Genomic DNA, 18556 nt, shown 5'->3' with positions numbered 1-18556 from the left:
AGAAATAGACACACAATGCTGAAATATTAACACCCTAATTACAGGCCCAAAATAGGCTGCGGGCTTTGAGCGCACGTCATACACACAGGCTTTGCATCCATCAAACACGGAGCTGCGTCGAGTGGCTCCACTGTCTAATGGAGTGGGGGGGATAAGGGTCATTTGCTTTGAAAGGTGCTTGACAGAGTTTGTGTCCTGACAATGGGTCATGGGAGAAGTGCAGTTCTGCAGAGATACAAACAAACATCTGCACGAGACACAACAGGGGTAGTATCTGCACAAGAGACAAGAGGGGTAGTATGGGCCGGGGATGTGTCTGTATGGCCTATTCGGACGGGATTAGTTTTATGGGGGGACGTAGAGTAATGCAGGTTTATCATATGACCTCTGTAATATAAATGTCCAATTCGGACGGGACTAGACATCTCTGTCATTTTACCTGACATGGGAGGAGTAACTACGTTTACGTTCTGCCGTCACATCTTCGTCGCCGTGCACGTGATACTTTGCGTCAGGTACGTGCAGCATTTTCAGATTTGAAAGACTACACAAGTTGGTAAAACTAGCAAACGTAGCTTTATGTTATGCCATACGTAGTTTGAAATGGCTAACAATATGAAGCTATTAGGCAAACTAGCTGACGTCCTATTAGGAGCTGCACATCATGTTACGTTTTCATTCAGACTTTGGTGGAATTGTTTTCAAATCAGGATGTGACGAAATATTACAGACATCTTTACAGAGGGTCGCGTTCGAACGGGATTAATATTACCCAAGGTAATTTCTCCGGACCGTTTTACGGAAGGTAAAAGTGTCTGTAAATGTCACCGACATACTCCGTTATGTTTACTGACATGGCGCGTCCGGACGGGACTACATTACCTGGTAATTATTACTTTACCTGATGTCACCCCATAAAACTAATCCCGTCCGAATAGGCCTTATGTCTACGTGTGTCTGTTATTCGTGGGTTTCCCCAGGTGTTTAAAATCAAGCACCTTGATTACCAATGCAGACGGCATGGTGCTTCATTAATACACCTGTGGAGAGGGACCTGATGAAATCCATGATTGAGGGTAGGTAAAACAGGACAGAGAAATAGAGATGAAAGAAAGAGTCTGACAGAAAGACAGAAAGAAAGAAAGAAAGAAAGAGGGATGAAACAGATGAGGAGTGAAGAGGGGGAATGAGAATGAGAGAAGGGATGAGCCCAAGAGGAGAGGGAGCACAATAGTGCTAATAAAACTGCACTCCATTGCTCTGGCCAATAGAGGGCTCTCTGTCCACCATGTGGAGAGCACGAGCTGCAGGGAAGGTGACGTGTGCGCTCCTGCAAAAGACCCAGACACACTATCCCCATTCCGTCCCCAGTGTCCTGGCTCAACTCCCAACCTAGCTCATTCAATCTGGCAACCTAATCAGCCCCCAGTGTAATTGGCTCACTCACTCATTCTCCCTCTCCCTCTCCACCTCAAGCTGCTGTGTTGTTAGTGTTCTGGCACACAATGGCAGCCAGAGTTGGTAGCAGTTGGTGAGGTTCCCCCTTTCACTATAAAGTGCTTAGGGTGTCCTGATAAAGCGCTGTATACACGCAGTGTGTTGTCCTATCTCAAGCCAAGCGGATAATCTGTTTGATGCTGAGACACCTCCGTCTGATCTGCGCTCGTAATGAACAGAAACTGCTCGGGGGAGTCCACTCTTTGAAGACTACAGAAGACCTTGACCGTGCCGCGCCGCTGGACATTTTCTGAGTGTCCACGCCAACACAAAAGCAAAAAGGAGCTTAAGTGTACACTACACACATCACGGTCGATACATTGACCTCTATGTTTATGATAAAAAAAAAAAAAAAAATAAGCAGAGCACCAAGCAGGAGAGGGCCAGCCAAGCCCGGGCCCAGCCCACGTCTTATGATTGATTTGGGAGGCAGCGGGCTTCTGCTGACCCTGAGACAGGGTTAAATAGGGAGGGCCGAGGCCGGAGTCACTCAAGTGGTCAATTCATTTGAAAACACCGCAGGAGAGAGAAGAGAACTGGCCAAGGCTTCGCCGTCCAAAGCTCCCTCCGTCAGTGCTGCCAGGAGCGATTTCTGCTCCATTACCTGTTTCTGAGCCTAACTACCTCCACTCCCTCTCTCATGCCTTTGAAATGTCTCCTCCGTCGGCGCTCACACATCTGCATATTAATGTGAATTAATCAACTCTGGGCTTTTAAAAAGAACTATTTTTTATTTACTTAAAGTCTCCTTTCACAGACACTAATTTCCATTCGCGTACTCTCTCTCCGCTGACACACTCTGGCATACTGTACTGTAGCCTTTTTAGGACGCGACCTGAGGACATTTCTATGGAGATTCACGTTGCGCGTTGGGTTTGTTTATTACCGCCTGCTGTGAGTGACACTGTTCCACTTCTCCTCCATTTTTCTACAGTATTAGGGCTCTTTGGTGAGGAAGACACAGACAGGGCGAGGGTAGGGGTTTGGGGGGGGGGGGGGTGGTTGAGAGTTGCCATATTTATGCTGTCAAATCAACACACCAGCAAAATAAAAAGGCAGACTGCAACATAAGACGCTAACCTGCACTGACACCGACTGCATTGTCTCCATAGAAACCAGATTCAGCTCTGGACATCATGCGTATCGCAGATTGAAACTTGCTGCCTTTTAACTAAAATAGCAATTTGTTCTCATTGAATCCAAGCCAACCGTTATTTTCTCCTTAGCATGCAAGGCAGATCCATATCCCGCCCTATCCTGCATAAAAACAAAACACTGTGCTGAAACTAAACACCTTCTACAAACCCATGACCCTGTACGATGGGAATTCAGCTTGAGTCATTCATCACACAGAACAAGAACACAACCTTACTAAAACGGACATTCTGGGCATTAAAGAAGACACTGAGATTAAAAATAAAGTACACATGTTGCCTGTGCGATTGGCTGATCTCATACTTGTTGAGGGCAGAATTATTTCTTTGATGCCCTGATATCTGTCAGTTCAGACTCAAAGCATATGTGACAGGAAAAGAGAGTGGCTCCAGAGAACAGCACCACTGGCAGTATCTCATAAACTATTTCTACTGCTGTGACTACACCAACAGATATTTCTGTACCCAGAGCAGGCCTGGGCTTGTGCTTTTGGGCGTCTTTATCTGCAGAACCAATTCAAACAACACCAATTACTCCGGGCAAACAGGTTGACTTTTCTGGCGCCCCCCCTTCCCCCTCTTCCCCCCCGGCCTTGAGGAGAGACAGTAATGTTTAATGGCTTAGATAAGAAGTTCCCCGGGCCTGTGCCATCGCACATCCCAAACAAACAGATGGGTTGCCAGGTTCACTCCCACACCCTCACCCTCCCTCTCCCGATTCCCCCCTCCCAGTCCGCCCGGCTACATAAGCTCCTGTGGATCAAGCACACCCCTGCCTGCTGCTGTGAGCCTTCTCTCCAGGTGGGTGTCAGCTTCGCCTGAGCCTTCCATCCTCCGCCACCTCCAACCATCAGCCGTCGTCCTCACTGCCTCCTGTGCTCTGGCGAGCCTCGCTGACCCAGTGGCAGGCTAAGTGGAGTCTGACCGCTACGCACCACCTCCCCACCCCCCCCCACCTCTGTTCCCGGAGCGCAGGCATGAGCTGGGCCTCCCGCTGCGTGCGGCCGGTGTCCGCTTGCCTGGTGTGCACCGAGGGCTACGACGCCACCCGCCGCCGGCCCAAGCTGCTGCGCTGCGGACACACCTTCTGCCTGAGCTGCCTGAGCGAGATCGCCCGCCTCTCCGCCCAGCGACGGCACTCGCGGACGCTGTCGTGCCCAAAGTGCCGAGAGGTGACGCCGCTCCCCGAACCGCACCGCGCCGCGACGCACCTGGTGGACAATTACGCCATCGTGGAGTTCATCACGGGCGACGACGACGGCGCGGCCGAACCGGAGGACCGCTGCGCCAGACATCGAGACGAGCGGGAGGAATACTTCTGCATGTCCTGCTACAGGTTTGAGTCACGCTGCCGTTTTGATATCTCTCCTCCGAGCTTCCACGACAACGCTGATGGAAGTCCAAGGCCACGCGACTGAGTGCGCCCCACTGTGTTGGAGCGAAGCGCTCGCTAAAACGAGACCGAGAGAGGCCGTTATCTGCGCTCCGGCAGACGGGGGTTCGAGTGGGGGATCAGAGCGATAGCAAACATACACAACAAACACACACACACTGCTGAACGGAGTTCAAAAATAAGCGCATAGCCGCGCACCTAGCTCCACTACAATGCGACCAGACGATACATCTCACTGCGACGACTCTGCTGCTCCCGCAGCCTGCGTCTCAAGCCTTTTCAGCACTCATTCAGCGGTTGCCAAGCGCACAGCCTACACCCTTGTGCAGAAGCCAAGGGGAGCCTTCCATCTATTTTCTCAGAGATCAGCCTTTAAACACTTCCATCCCTGAGGGGAAATAAAATTTGCACATGAATATTTATTAAGCATTGTTCTAATAAATGCCCTCGCTGTCAAAACAGAGCCTTGGTAAAAGATGCAGTTTGGCAAAAGACTTAGCGGCGCACGTTTACAAGTCGGGAGTCAAACACTGTTAAATCACTAGGTAAATATTTGTCTGCGCCCATCCACTGGCACGGGGGTGTCAAACACAAAAGTTCGTAAATAGTGTGAGCAGTGACAGCAACTGTGTCCTCCACCACCTTTCTATCTCTACCTCATGACACACACTTCTCTGACACACACACACACACACACACACACACACACACACACTCAGCCACTCAGCCACACACTCACACACTCACTCACTCACTCACTCACTCACCCACCCACTCTGTTTCTTTCTTGCATGGATGTTGATTGATTCATGTAATTATATGCTATATTGTGTACTATATGTTAGCTCTGTTTTTAATCTACAGTAGCCTATGCTACAGTACAAGTCTCAGTTTTGCCATGCGAATCATGCTAACCACCTCTGTCTCTCTCTCTCTCTCTGCCCCTCTCTCTCTCTCTGCCCCTCTCTCTCTCTCTCTCTCTGCCCCTCTCTCTCTCTCTCTCTCTAGGTTACTGTGCCCTTGCTGTGCTGTTGAGCATGCGTCTCAGACTCCATCGCACCGCGTCCAGGATGTGGAGTCGGCCGCCGGGCACTTCAGACGGAGGCTCCACGCGGCGCTGGATTACTGCAGGGAGAGGCGGGAGCTGCTCGAGCGCCTGCTGCGGGACTCGGGCGAGGAGCGGCGGCGCGTCGGGGCCCTGTGCCTGGCACTGGAGCACCTGACGGGCGGCGTGCGCGACGCCGAGCTGCTCTCTCAGACGCACACTCTGATGGGGCTACAGGACCCTCCGCCGCAGCCGCCGCCCTCCACACACGACGCACCAAAGCTCTCGCCAGACCCCCGACTCAGCCTCTGACAGCTTATTCTCTCTCTCTCTCTCTTTCTTTCTCTCTTTCTCTTTCACTCTCTCTCTCTTTGTATGTCTGTCTCTCTCTCTTTTACTTTCTTTCTCTCTCTCTCTCGCTCTCTCTTTCTTTCTCTCTCTTTCTTTCTCTCTCTGTATGTCTGTCTCTCTCTCTTTCTCTCTCTCTCTCTCTCTTTCTCTTTCTCATTCTCTCTCCTCCCCACAGCCCTTTGGGCCACAGCAAGCTGTTCCACTGACAACTTTGTAAACTGAGACCCTGGTGACCGGCCCATGCAGTCAGAACTCTGACATGAATGCAGTGAATCCAGACAGCCAAGCTCCACAGTCCACACATACACACACACACACACACACACACACACACACACACACACACAACAAAACCACCACGTCACACCACACCCCTCCCTGTCTGAGACACCAGCAAAAGAACGAAGAGGAGGAGGAGGAGGAGGAGGAGGAAGAGGAAGAGGAAGAGGGAGAGCCAGATGGTGTCCCTGACGGGGGCCGTCTCTGACCGGCGGCTGTGCGGTGCTTGTCACCGGGGCGCGGCGGTGGCATGGCGGGGGTCAGGGTCAGACGGCCGGACCGCGGGTATTGGGGAGGACAGGCACGTCCGGCCGCCGACACTCAGACACCCGCGGGGCCGGCTATATTGGGCAGGCTGGAGGCTGTGGTGGCGCGCGGAGAACAAAGAGCTACTAAGTGTGCCCTGGACGTGACTGATCACCTCGGCCCTGTCTCCTGCTCGCTTGAGGCAGCCAGAGCAACAGAGGCAGGTACCTGTGACTAGCACTGGGAAAGACCACAGGCCGACCGCAGGGGAGAAGGGCTCAGCTGCACACAGATCTGTGAGTTAAGAGAACTAGATTAGCCTCCTGCGCCCTGTGGGGTACGATGGATTCAACCACCTCATAGCTCTATCGTATTGTCATGAGACAAGCAAGGTGAATTAGTGTGTAGACTGTTTTTCAATGAAACAAAGCTAACATATGATCAAAATGAGTATTACAAATGTTCACAGAGGAAGAAATAAATATTTATGAATGTATACAAACTTATTAAAATGCAACACCCATGCAATACTGACTGACCTTTCAAGAAGGCAGATGCAAAGTTAAAATGCTGTTTCATGTTGCCTCGAAATCGAATATTTGCTCTTGTTCGACACCTTCCCACCCCACATTAAATGTCATCAAAGATCTACGAAACCTGGGGGGAAGAATATTTCTTTTAAGTTGATATGTGAGATCAATAGCTTGAGACTGGTGTGTTCAGCTTTACTTAGACGCTACAAGCAGAGAAAAAAGCTCACTCACTCTCTCTCCCTCTCTCACTCTCTCTATCTCTCTCTTTCTCATTCTTATTGCAAAACATCTCCATGCTTCCTGATTTCATCAGCCACCTCTTCACACCTGCATCTGTGCATCCAAGCATATCAAAGACACGGCAATGTGTCCACAACTATTCAATGATTCCGTGTGAATGACCAAATGACCACAATGCTGGCCACAGCGCACATGATAGTAAGCCTTTCCTCTCCCTTTTCCGTTTCGCCCCCGATGGTGTACGCTGCACAACATTTGGAATAGCTGATTAGAACGCTCTTGTCTGGGAAAACAGAAAACAAGTGAGTCATCCACGAGCCAGCCCCAGACGCCGCTCTCTGGCGGACGGGGGGTTTATTTATAACGCGCCGTCCCTCCTCCGTCTCAGCGTCCGCATCTGTCCACCGCGAGTCCACTCGGAGGAGAGCCCACCCACCACCACCACAGTCCGCTGACCCCGAGCGACTCCCCGAGACACGGCGGGTGGACGGGCGAGCGATGAGTCCGCCGCTGATGGAGAGCGCTCGGTAAACACCAACGTCACCGCTGTCGTGCTGATTCACAGACACAAATAGAAGAACACCTGTGAATGTAGCACATCTTCAGTGGGGCTCCGTTAATAAGATTAGAAACACCATGGACAGCTTGGGCAGCACTGTAGAGGATTACGGAGGGTTTTTGTTGTTGTTTTCAGGTGCATTTCAGGTGTCTTCAGCACTACAAATCCCACCAGTTGCACCACACAGCTAGCGAGCAGCGGCACAGCGCTCGGCTACAGGATGTTCGGCATTCAACCACGGAGCAACACCACCGCTCTCTTGTGAGAACATCATGTCAGCAGCTGTCATCGGGGACGCCGCCGCCGCCGCTTGCCCACGGGAGACGCTGGCCTCACCAGCCAGACAGATGCCGAGTCTCGATCTGCCAAGCAAGGCGGACTGATTTGTGTAGCTAAGGAGGGGGTTGGTGTTGGGGGTGGGGGGGTAGGGGGTAGGGGGTAGGGAAGCAGGGGGGGTTGCATTGTGCACTTACCTGTGTTTCTGTCAGGTAAGATACAGCAATGCTTCTGCAGTATGCTCGGCAACACCTGCACATGGGAGAAAAACAGGAGAGGAGCTTGATGAGCAGGTGGAAGGGAGAGGGGGGGGAAATGCTTTAAGATTCACATGCAGGAAGGAAGACAGAGAGGCAACAAGGGGGAGCCGGGGCTCACGTAATGACCAGCAATTAAAGAATGAACGCAGGCTTCACTTTCCCAACGCTCCCATGTGTCTCTTCACAACGCGCCTTCTGCATTCAGCATGAGCAGCAATGCGTGAAACAGTTGTCCAATTTATGTGTTTTTATGTGTGTATATAGTGGTGTGTGTGTGTATATGTGTGTGTGTGTGTGTGTGTGTGTGTGTGTGTGTGTGTTTGAGAGTTTAACCATGTGTAAAAGTGAGAGTGTAAGTGTGTGTGTATGAGTGTGTGTGTGTGTGTGTATGAGTGTGTGTGTGTGTGTGTGTGCGTGTGTGTGTGTATGAGTGTGTATGTGTGTGTGTGTGTGTGTGTGTGTGTGTGTGTGTGTGTGTGTGTGTGTGTGTGTGTCTGTGTGTGTGTGTGTGTGTGTCTGTGTGTGTGTGTCTGTGTGTGTCTGTGTGTCTGTGTCTGTGTGTACTTATGTGTGTGAGCATATGTGTGCAAGAGTGTGTTTCCATGAGTGGGTGGACCATTTAAAACAGAGAAATGTCTAGCAAACTCCAGTGAGAATAGATGCAGTGGGGTTGAGAGCCAAACCAACTTCTCTACCTCGAGTAATGACAGCTGAGGCAACTTCAGAGCAGTGAAAGCAGACAAGTTATTCAATATTCTTGGCGGTAAGGTACATTTGAAAAGATTTTAGGGGTTAGTCAATTTTTCATCAAGGCAGGAGTTCACACAGGGTAATTTCTACATCTACCACGGCTACTGGTATTTTCAATTAAATCCCGCTAACCTTCCAAGATGGGTGTCTGTATTCAATCTTCATAAGACACTTCCAAAATGGCACTGGATTCTCACTGAATACAGATAAGATGGTGATGCAGGCCATATGCAATTTGCAATATCAAATCTCAAGGCTGAAAGGCAGACCCTGTACTCCACAAATATAACCACACAAGAATCCTCAGTGACACAGCGACACAGTGACAGACAATGTGACTCAAGTCCAGTACGTCTCCGACACCTAACTGCACTAAGCATTGTGTTCAAGCAGCAGCACACTCGGTTCTTTGCGGTGGTGAATGAAAAAAGTCTCTCTGGGGACCCGCCGTGTTCAACAGCCTACATCAGGACCGATAGAGGAGCCCTCATCCAGCGTGTGTCTGGCTTTGAGAGCACAGTTACATTACTCAGTCACAAACAAGACAGACCACAGGCTCTCTGGGGGACAAGAGAGGGACGATGCTGGCAGTCTGACTGACTGACTGACTAGCTGAATGGAAATATAGGCAGAATCTTTGATTTGAAATCTCTTCAATGTCACTGTTCCTTGAACAATAAAAGATTCATTACTCCTCCTGTCTGTCATTTTCCTGGGTCAGTTGCTCGGAACTCAAGCTACGGGTGCAATTGGCAAGGGACAGAGCACAAACTCCGGATCACAAAAGACAGGGAATTAGCAATACTTTACTGCTCAAATCACATTACAGATAAAGTCAGAGCCCCTGCCTGTTAACAGAAGTGGGAGGACATCAGGAATAGTGCTATTTTTATAAACTCAGACATGAATATTTATAAAAAGCCGCCTCAGATGTGGAATACTGACCAGCAGTCTTAACAGATGCATCTCCGGGGGTGTGGGGCTGCCTGAACCAGCACTGCCTTTAAACCTCTAAACCACTCATGACAGACATGGCCAAGCTCTCAGTGGCCTATGCATGTCCCTTTGCTATGTGCTTTTCTGAAGGGATCTTTAACCATGGCAAAGGGCCACGACGCATGCAATGCTGAGCTGGCATATCCTAGCAAAAGACCCAGAGGGAATACTACACAGACTAACCACCAGGCAGCATCTCTGTAGATGCACATTAGCATACCAGGCTAACTCTGGTAGAATGCAAATGGTAATATTCATATTAAATTGTCCATGGTCCATAACAAATGAAATAAAAAGACAAAATAGAATAAATTGAAGATAAACTAAAAATGTGCAGTGTAATAAAAGAGAAAAAAATATTTTCTTTCTGTTGTCAGTCATAGTTTGATGACAAAGTTCCAAGGTAATGTGTTGCCAAGTGATAAATGATGCTATTACTGTAATCTATTGCTATAATTAATCATATTGATCTACTGCCATATGATATCATTCTTACATTCAAGTTTCATTTTAAGGGACATTACTCCATAATACACATATTTCCAGCCCACACTACTTAGGAACTTTCAGAATAACCAGATGGGCAATGATCCATGTGAGGTTAAGACACTGCATGGTTCTGATTGGATATGGGGTCTTCATTTAAAAAGTCTTAACAAATTTCCTTTTACACAACCATATCTAAATGCATATTCCATTTTCTTCAAATGACACTCATAATCATTATGCAAAAACTCTCACCATGAAATGCAGCTACATTTCGCTGTGTCACAAAAAATAGTCTGTTTGTTGCCAACTTAACAGAAATAGGGCCATACAGTCTCAAAATGTATATAAATCTGTCATAATTCGAAACTGCTAGCCCAGAGAAACTCCCTGAAACTTCCAGGTGGCTCAGCAGAGGGCATTTAGAAAACATGTAAAACACTCTAAGAGCAACCCTCTCTAGGTTTGGTTTGGGATTTCCACTGGATACTGGAGTAGATAGATTTTCTTTCTTGCCTTGCTATACAAGCTTCTCGAATTAACCTCACCCACTTGCCCACTTCCCCACGGAGGGGTCTATTCAACCTATCAATTAGAGGCTCGTTATTCCAGCACAGTACTAGAGTGATGAGGAGTGGAATGAGCTGCACTGATGGAGTGGGAAGACTGCTCAAAGTGGCGGCACCAGAACAGCCTCTCTGTCCCTTTACCACTAGGGGCAGAGGATCAGCTGATACTGTACACCTGTGTCGAGGAAACTGGGAGTGAATAGATCACTGATGACCGGTGCGTGGTAGCCAAGGTGGCTTTTGTGAGGGACACCATGCCATCAGTTAAGGGAGAGAAGAGTGAAAGGCATCAAAAAAGTGAACAAGGTGATTCTGTATGGAAGTAGACATAAAGACTGACAGAGATTACGCCTGAAGGATGGATCCTATAATTATGAAGGTGTCACAGCATCCATACATTGTCTCAGATTTAAATGGTCGCCTGAGGGAGAGCTTTATGCCATTCTTCTATACGGAGCAGTTGATTAACAAGCAACACAAAAAAACACAATGTTGTGAATGGGCCAAATCTGGAGAGGAAAAGGCATGCAAAAATTAAATCAGCAGGAAGCCGTGTATTGCCTGGAGGGTAGACAGCAAGGGTGTGGACTGTGGAGTGCTCCCATAACTATGACTGCACTTGATCTTAATAAATTAGCATCTCTGTAAATTCATGAATGTACTCTTATTGAAAAAAATTATCAGGTCCTTCAGAGAGGAAGTAGCTATTATATAAGATGTTGGCTCTAATTCCCTGGTGCTGATTTTGGAGAGAATCGTGGACTTGGTACCACATTTAATAATCAGTACAAAACTGCTGTCGTAATTATTCAACATAATGTAATAAAAATACTTGCAGCAATGCAACAGAGACACTGTTGTAGCATTAACCAACAAACACCCCAGAAATCATTACAATATAGCAGTATCCCCAAAGGGAGCGCTAACAACTGCACTTAAGAATCTGCAGTAAATTTGTGACTTCCGTCGTAATGACTCATCGGAGTCAGTCTTTATTTGTTAAATCATCCTTTGGGGGAGGAATGGCATACAAGAACAGAGAGTAAATCTCATTAGCTACTCCACATACAGGCTTTACTTTCTGTCTCAGTTTCTCTCACACTCAAGACTTAGATAGAGGCGCAAAAGACTAAAAGCACACAAGCCCAGTTAGAACCTGGTTCATGCCAGGAGATGAATCCACTCTTCCTGGCAGGTGGGGAGAGATGACAGGGGGAGAGAGATGCTGAATCTGACATCCCCCTTCAGTCCCAGCTCTGGCATCTGCCCTGTGTGTCAGTCTAGCATGCTCCAAAGTGCTCAGAGTGATTATATTATAGGCACTACCGTCAAAGGAAACCCAGGGTTATAATTCACTTCTCATTTCTCCGAGACTCAATCTTTTTTTACAGACACAAGTGTGCATTCATTGCAGACATGCACTGAGTGTCAGGATGCAAAGTGTCATTTTTGAACTAATCTAAGTCACTTAGGAGGAATCTTATTAAATGTGATATGTGATATGATAACTCACTGCATATAGCCACCAAAGGTGGAAAATCACAGAGTAATTGTGAACACATCTTCACTTTACCGATGATAACAATGATATCATGATACAGCAATTCTGCAATACTCAACATTTTATAAAAGATTAATCTACGATACATTACAATTTCTGTGCAAATGAAGAGAAAAAAAGGCAAAAAGCAGTAATTATGCATTCATAACTGAATTGTAATCGTTCATCAAGCGGATGTGATGAGATCTGTTTCCCCGTCTAGTCTTCTGACATTCGGCATAAACCTCACTGTGGGCAATAGCAAGCCAAGGCTGCCCCTGAAGTAGCATGCAGTCTCACATGAAGGCTGCAGGGATTCCCTTGCACACTTGATTTGTACAATCAAACAGCCTTGAGTCCTTCCAGACATAAAGGGAGATTGCCTTTTATCTCCAGGACAGGAGACAGTTGAGATAGACAACAGAGGACTCAAGGCTGCATTAAAATACATTGTCTTAAGTTAAAGGGATAGTTCGGGTTTTAAGACACGAAGTTATATGGGTTCCCCGTCAGCAACGTTGTGCATCAGCACTGACTTACCCCGCAACAGCGTCCTGTGAGCCGAGATCCAGCCGGTTTTTGATGCTGAAGAAAGTAGTCCGGCAAGTTTCTGGGGTCACGAAAGTAAAGTGTTTTTCTTCTCAAAACCATATGCGTTCAAAAGAGTGATATATTTGCACCACAAAAACGTTGTCCAGGAAAAATTCAAACCTCGTTATCACTTACTTATTTTTCGCGATTCCTATCACTGCGCGCTACTGACAGCTGGACAACGTTTTTGTGGTGCAAATATATCACTCTGTTGAACGCATATGGTTTTGAGAAGAAAAACACTTTACTTTCGTGACCCCAGAAACGTGCTGAAGAAAATAGTCCGGCATCAAAAACGATCAAAAACCGGCTGGATCTCGGCTCACAGGACGCTGTCGGGGGGTAAGTCAGTGCTGATGCACAACGTTGCTGACAGGGAACCCATATAACTTCGTGTCTTAAAACCCGAACTATCCCTTTAACTTTTGACAATATCCATCCCTACATTCAACGTTATCTGAATACTTTCTACATTGCCATCAACATGCTCAATCAAAGTTGGTTCATGTTCAAGCTGTTTTAGAATACCGTAGCTGTAATCTACTGACTATATGACGGTGATTAGAAGCTGTGTGAACAGAGTTGGCCCTTAGAACCTGTACCCATAACAAGGACCACAAATCACACAACAAGCCTCAAGTTTCTGCATAGCCACTGCAGTGATGTTCTAGGCAGAGCTTCAGTTTCGCATCAAAGTGCATAGAAATCAGTGCAGCGTTTCATGCAGCTCACCTCTGCCCTTTAAATTAACGGCTACATTCAAAAAAACTTCTGCAGTAATTGCATGCATCCACACCACACTCTCTCTCTCTCTCTCTTTCTTTCTCTCTCTCTCTCTCTCTCTCTCTCTCTCTGTCTCTCTCTCTCTCTCTCTCTCCCTCCCTCCCTCCCTCTCCGCAGGTCAGACGTCAGACACAAGCTGCAAATGCAAATTCCCGAGCCACGGAATCTCGGGCGTCCAGAAGCTCAGCTTTTTGACGGGCAAGCGCCGGGGCCAGAGTGTAATTTCACGCAAGAGCGATCCTAAACTCCACCTGCAGCGCGCGGCGGAGGACACAAAACAAACACTCCTGCTCGACAGAGGGAAATAATATTCTCCACATGCCAGCGCAGAGAAAGCTGCCATGTCTTTGACATCAGAGTGGGAAATGCCATCGCCACTGAATAGTCACACACACGTCCGCAAATGAGCAGAGGATATCATATTGGCCACCATGTAGAGGGAAGAAAGGGTGGGGTGGGGCGGGGGAACACCTCATACTCAAATGAAAAGGCATCGATCGCGCTTGTTTTGTGAGCCAACGCGCCGATATCCTGCCGTTACGAATTCGCCGCCGCCTCGTCCTCCTCTCCGCGCTCTGGCCTCGGCGAAAAGAAATCAGCATTCTTTGAGTGAATGGGATGCTGCGGAAATCAGTTCCCCTGGCCCCGGTCCAGGAAGACGCTGCACAGAGAGAGAGGCAAGCCCAACACGGCCCCTGGTATTACAGCACCACGCGCTTGTTCTCCGCAGGATGACATGAAAGAGGGAGCGCTCACGCTCCACTGGCCCAGCTCCTGAGAAGGGGGGGGGGGGGTAATAGGGGTGAGGGGTAACAGAATTAAAGGACTTCAAGTTCATTTAAAAGCACTCACACTTCAACGACATGGACGACACAGCTTGCCAAGGGAGCGGATGACAACAGAAAATGCTTCTCTTCTGCAGACACTTGCCAGGAATTCCTCAAGGCTCAAGCATGGCTATTCATGAGGTGTTCTTTTCCAGTAGCATGTAGGAACCTGAGATTAAGTGTAGTTCTTTGCAACCTTTTTTATTAAAAAGCGAAATCATTCCATTCGTTCCAATATCTTCTGAATGCTTGACTATGAGCAAAAGCACAAAGCAGACTGGTTCTCCTGTATGACAGTTGATGAAGTAGACCAGCAATCTAAAGGCAAATCTAAAAAGAATCAGACAGAGATCCAAATTCGCCATCTATGTTCTGAACACCTAGCATCTGGAAAGCATAACTTCACTTCACTTCTGCGTTAACAGATGAACAGCTCGGCTGCTTCCCACATGGAGGAGCCTGTTTTATTCATAGCTCGAGTGGAAGACACCACAAGCTCGCTTTGCCAGCAGCGAGTTCCCTCAACTAATCTTTTAGGCGTTGTCAACTCATCACATTACCTAACCTCTTAGAATTTGTCACGCTTCACGGGAAATTTACTCTGCTCGGAGATACACAGGAAGTTGCCCACCGATTCAGCTGGGATGCCCGTAAGAGAGTGTGTGCCACTGGGGCCAATCACAGAGGAGTGAGGCGGGGTCGAGGAGGGGTCAGGGCTTTTCATGCTGCATGGGGAGCTCGTGCCAACGCAAAACTCGCAGGGCCATCCAGGGGACCCGTTACTGACAGGGATCTCTCAGTGGGGTAAGAGAGGCTGGCACACGCAAGCGGAACAGGAACAAGCCAAATGGTGCCCACTGGTGCCAGTGGGTCAATATAAAGGCACAGAGAGAGAGAGAGAGAGAGAGAGAGAGAGAGAGAGAGAGTGATGGGAAAGGTAAAAAGAGAGGAAAAGGAAGTGGTGAAGGCAAGCTGTTACCTGCGAAGATTTAAAAAAGCCTTGTGTAGTTGAAATTGACAAATGTGGTTTTAGTGGATTCCTAAAATGTCAAGCAAGTAAAGCAACTTTAACTAAACTTAGTAGTAAAATGAAGGACGTACAAAAGACACAATTATTTTACCAAAATGTGAGGCAGGCTGGTATGCAGTTAACATCAAATTAAAACACCACTGCCCACGAGGTAAAACTAAATGCATCTGATGACATTTTTGGGTCTGAGGAAGAGCTAAGCTTACACCATAGTTCCTCTCATTTGTGTTGAAACGCACAGTAGCTCTGCAAGATTATTGCAACTAGAAACTGTAGCTCTGAATGAATTATTGATGCAAAAAAATACTGATGTGGCATGCCCTCTTTATTAGGATACTCTTTCTCCTGGTGAAGAAATGACACCCCCCCAATCCCCTAAACCCTTACAGCTTGTCATCAATGCAACTAGTACAGGTTCCCTTAATAGCTTTCCATAATATAGGGTTTCAGTTCCTGGACAGCGAGTGTGATTGTTGTTATTTGTGAGTACTGAATAATTAACATGAACTGAGTGACAAGACAGTGTTTGCCCTGAATTAGATGCTTTGTGTAATGCCACATTGAAAGGCTATTTCAAATACTCCTACACACACACACTCCAGTTCTCCGTGTTTGGAAATGCCTACACCTGCCTTGGGGGTTTCATTATACCTCAGGTGAGCCCAAGTGTTTTCTGACAGCAACTTGTTAGAGAACCCCATTATATTATGAATGTGCATCTCTCCACACATCACTACCATTTTCTATTGACATCATCTGTGTTTTCACAAAAACTAATTCACACAATGGCTGCCAGATTTGAGGTTGTAATGACAATGAGACTTTGTGACCTGTACCTGAACAATGTAATCCAAACAGTTCCATCCATTTGCACATTAGGATGGACGGCAGCCATAATGCCTTCAAATATCCAATCCTTTCAGATTAGTGGCCGAAGAGAGAAGCATGCGACCCGACTAATGAGAGGATGCCATTAAGAGAGCACCCTAATAGAACCCACTCATCCTCTGGAACGGGAGTCTGGGTAAATAGCATCTGAAATCCTTTCATCACAGCCAAATTTTCTGTTCACTTCCAATTTGCCAAAAGGAGCAGGAAGTGACCAAAGGGAAGGGATGCTTTGTGAGTACTTCTCTCTCTTTCTCTTTTTCTTTCTCTCTCTCTCTCTCACACACACTCCCTCTCCCTCCCTCTCAAAAACTGCTCAAAAACCACCCTGTCACATTTAGGTTCTGCTTCATCAGTTGCAACGAGCAGAGAAGGAGCTGAATATCCGAGGCGCAGTGCAACAGTCCAACGGAGCCCTGCACTGTGGATTCACACTGGATGGAGGATAAGAGGGCATATTGTCCAGCGCCAACAATTGGCAATCAGGCCCCCGGCGAACAGCTTGGGCGAACTTAAACAAATGTAGCTTTAGTCCAATTAATGAACTGCGTGTTGTGCATGCACTTCCCCCTGTTCACTGAGCAAAGAGATCAATTAGAAACGTGCAAGTGAATTAAAAGAGTCATTATGCTTGGGACCCGACACACGGCGAACTCTCTGTCTGGGAGCGCGGCTGTGCTTATTATTCCGTTATTCTCTGCAGATGTAAATGAGGAAATGAAATACAGTGTATTGTCCTGGAGAGCAAAAGCCAGCAGTGAACTTAATCAGACTGTGTCACGGCCATTTGACCTCTCTCGCCCATCTGCTGTCCACACAGTGAGAAATCGGACTACAATCGTATGGCTTCCAGGGGAGGTCCACTACTCCAATCAAAAGTTGTATTAAAGTAACACTACATCCTTTCACATATCTGAAAATGAAAAAATGTCCAGAATGTCCTTTCATAAAAACGTGACACATTATAGAACTAGGAATTTATCACAGACCCTAGAAGATTGACAATATGTGTATGTATTTGGGCATGTATACTCTTTGCATTGCAATTCACACACAGAGATACACAATAGGCCTTGCTCATATACACAGCACCCCAACTGCTCAAATGCAGAGGTTTTAATGACAGCTTCTTAAATAAAGCTGCAACCCTCTACTAGAGCTTAGCAAATAGAGATATGCATGACGTTTCTCAGATGTGTGACTATGCAAGACAAAAAGGGGTGGGTGAGGGTGAGGGTGGGGAGAGGGTGCAAGACAAGAGTCTCGGAAAATGGAGGAAATGAGGAGAAGAGAAAATGAGGCAGCAAAAAAAAATTACCTTAAAAAATGATTGAGAGTCCAATGCTGCGTAGACTTGCTCTGTGACTCCATTACCTTCCCAAGAGCCTTGATATTTTCAAAAACAATTCCATCAGACAAGTGTCTGGAGGACCGCGTCACCGGAGACAACACTGGGGACGGACATCCACTGAGGAAGATGCCGGCAATCTGCGGGTGTCTCGCATTTTCAAATGGTAATTTCTCAAACAACTACAGAAGCCTCTAATTCCCAGGAGCACTTGGCCAGAACAGACAAGGAAATGTTCTTTATTTTATTATTTTTTTCATGGCAGTCAAGCGCCAAACTTTAATTGGGTTCTTTTCACTGAAAACAGAGCGATTGCCTGCTGAGCAGAAAAATAGAAAAAGAAAATGCCTACATTCCCTAAGTAGCTCAACTAATTGGGACTTTATTGATAGTCAACTCCGGCAAACAAACCTTTCGACCAACATCATGTTTAGAACTTGAAGAAAACACAGTCTAACTCTGTTGTCATATTTCAAGAATATTTTCAGCTATATCAAACACGGGCATCTTCTCAAAAAAAATCCATCTCAGAATCACAGCATTATTCCTTTGTCAACTAGGCTACTTCCCCCATGCACACTCGCTACAAACAACCCCCACTGAAGGTGCACTGCCACAACATTAAAGCAGTTGCTAAAATCCTGCAACAGCAGCATCTTTTGTACCGTGCCTCCCTCCCTCTCAATCACCTCCTGTCTTCACAGCCAACACGGTTGCCCTGTGCTACCACTCCACCGGGGCACTTTTACGTGCGTTCATAATGAATGAGAAGACACTTCAGCGCGTTCTGACATGGGCGTGCTTCCACGTGGCAGAAATGCAGTTTCCATGTCCCAGCTGCGAGCAGCCAGGCAGGCAGGCAACAGCCGGCGAGCTCTCCAGCCAGGCAGAGGCTCCGAGGGTCCTCTCAGCTTG

The 18556-nt window shown here is 47.4% G+C and overlaps 1 protein-coding gene across 1 annotated transcript in view; it reads right to left on the bottom strand.

Moving 5' to 3' along the window:
• Positions 1-15099, bottom strand: part of dlgap2a (discs, large (Drosophila) homolog-associated protein 2a) — a 158979-nt gene extending 143880 nt beyond the window's left edge. The window contains exons 1-3 of the mRNA XM_062523513.1: positions 14965-15099; positions 14305-14322; positions 7771-7825 (exon numbers count right to left, since the gene is read on the bottom strand). Of these exons, the coding sequence (XP_062379497.1) occupies positions 7771-7825; positions 14305-14322; positions 14965-15099 (208 nt within the window). The remainder of the gene's footprint in view (positions 1-7770; positions 7826-14304; positions 14323-14964) is intronic.
• Between the last annotated feature and the right edge of the window lie 3457 nt (positions 15100-18556).

Source organism: Sardina pilchardus, chromosome 20 (genome assembly GCF_963854185.1).
Source record: "Sardina pilchardus chromosome 20, fSarPil1.1, whole genome shotgun sequence".
Lineage (NCBI taxonomy): Eukaryota > Metazoa > Chordata > Actinopteri > Clupeiformes > Clupeidae > Sardina > Sardina pilchardus.
The sequence above is the reverse complement of the archived record's forward strand: the minus strand, read 5'-3'. Positions and strand labels throughout refer to the sequence as shown.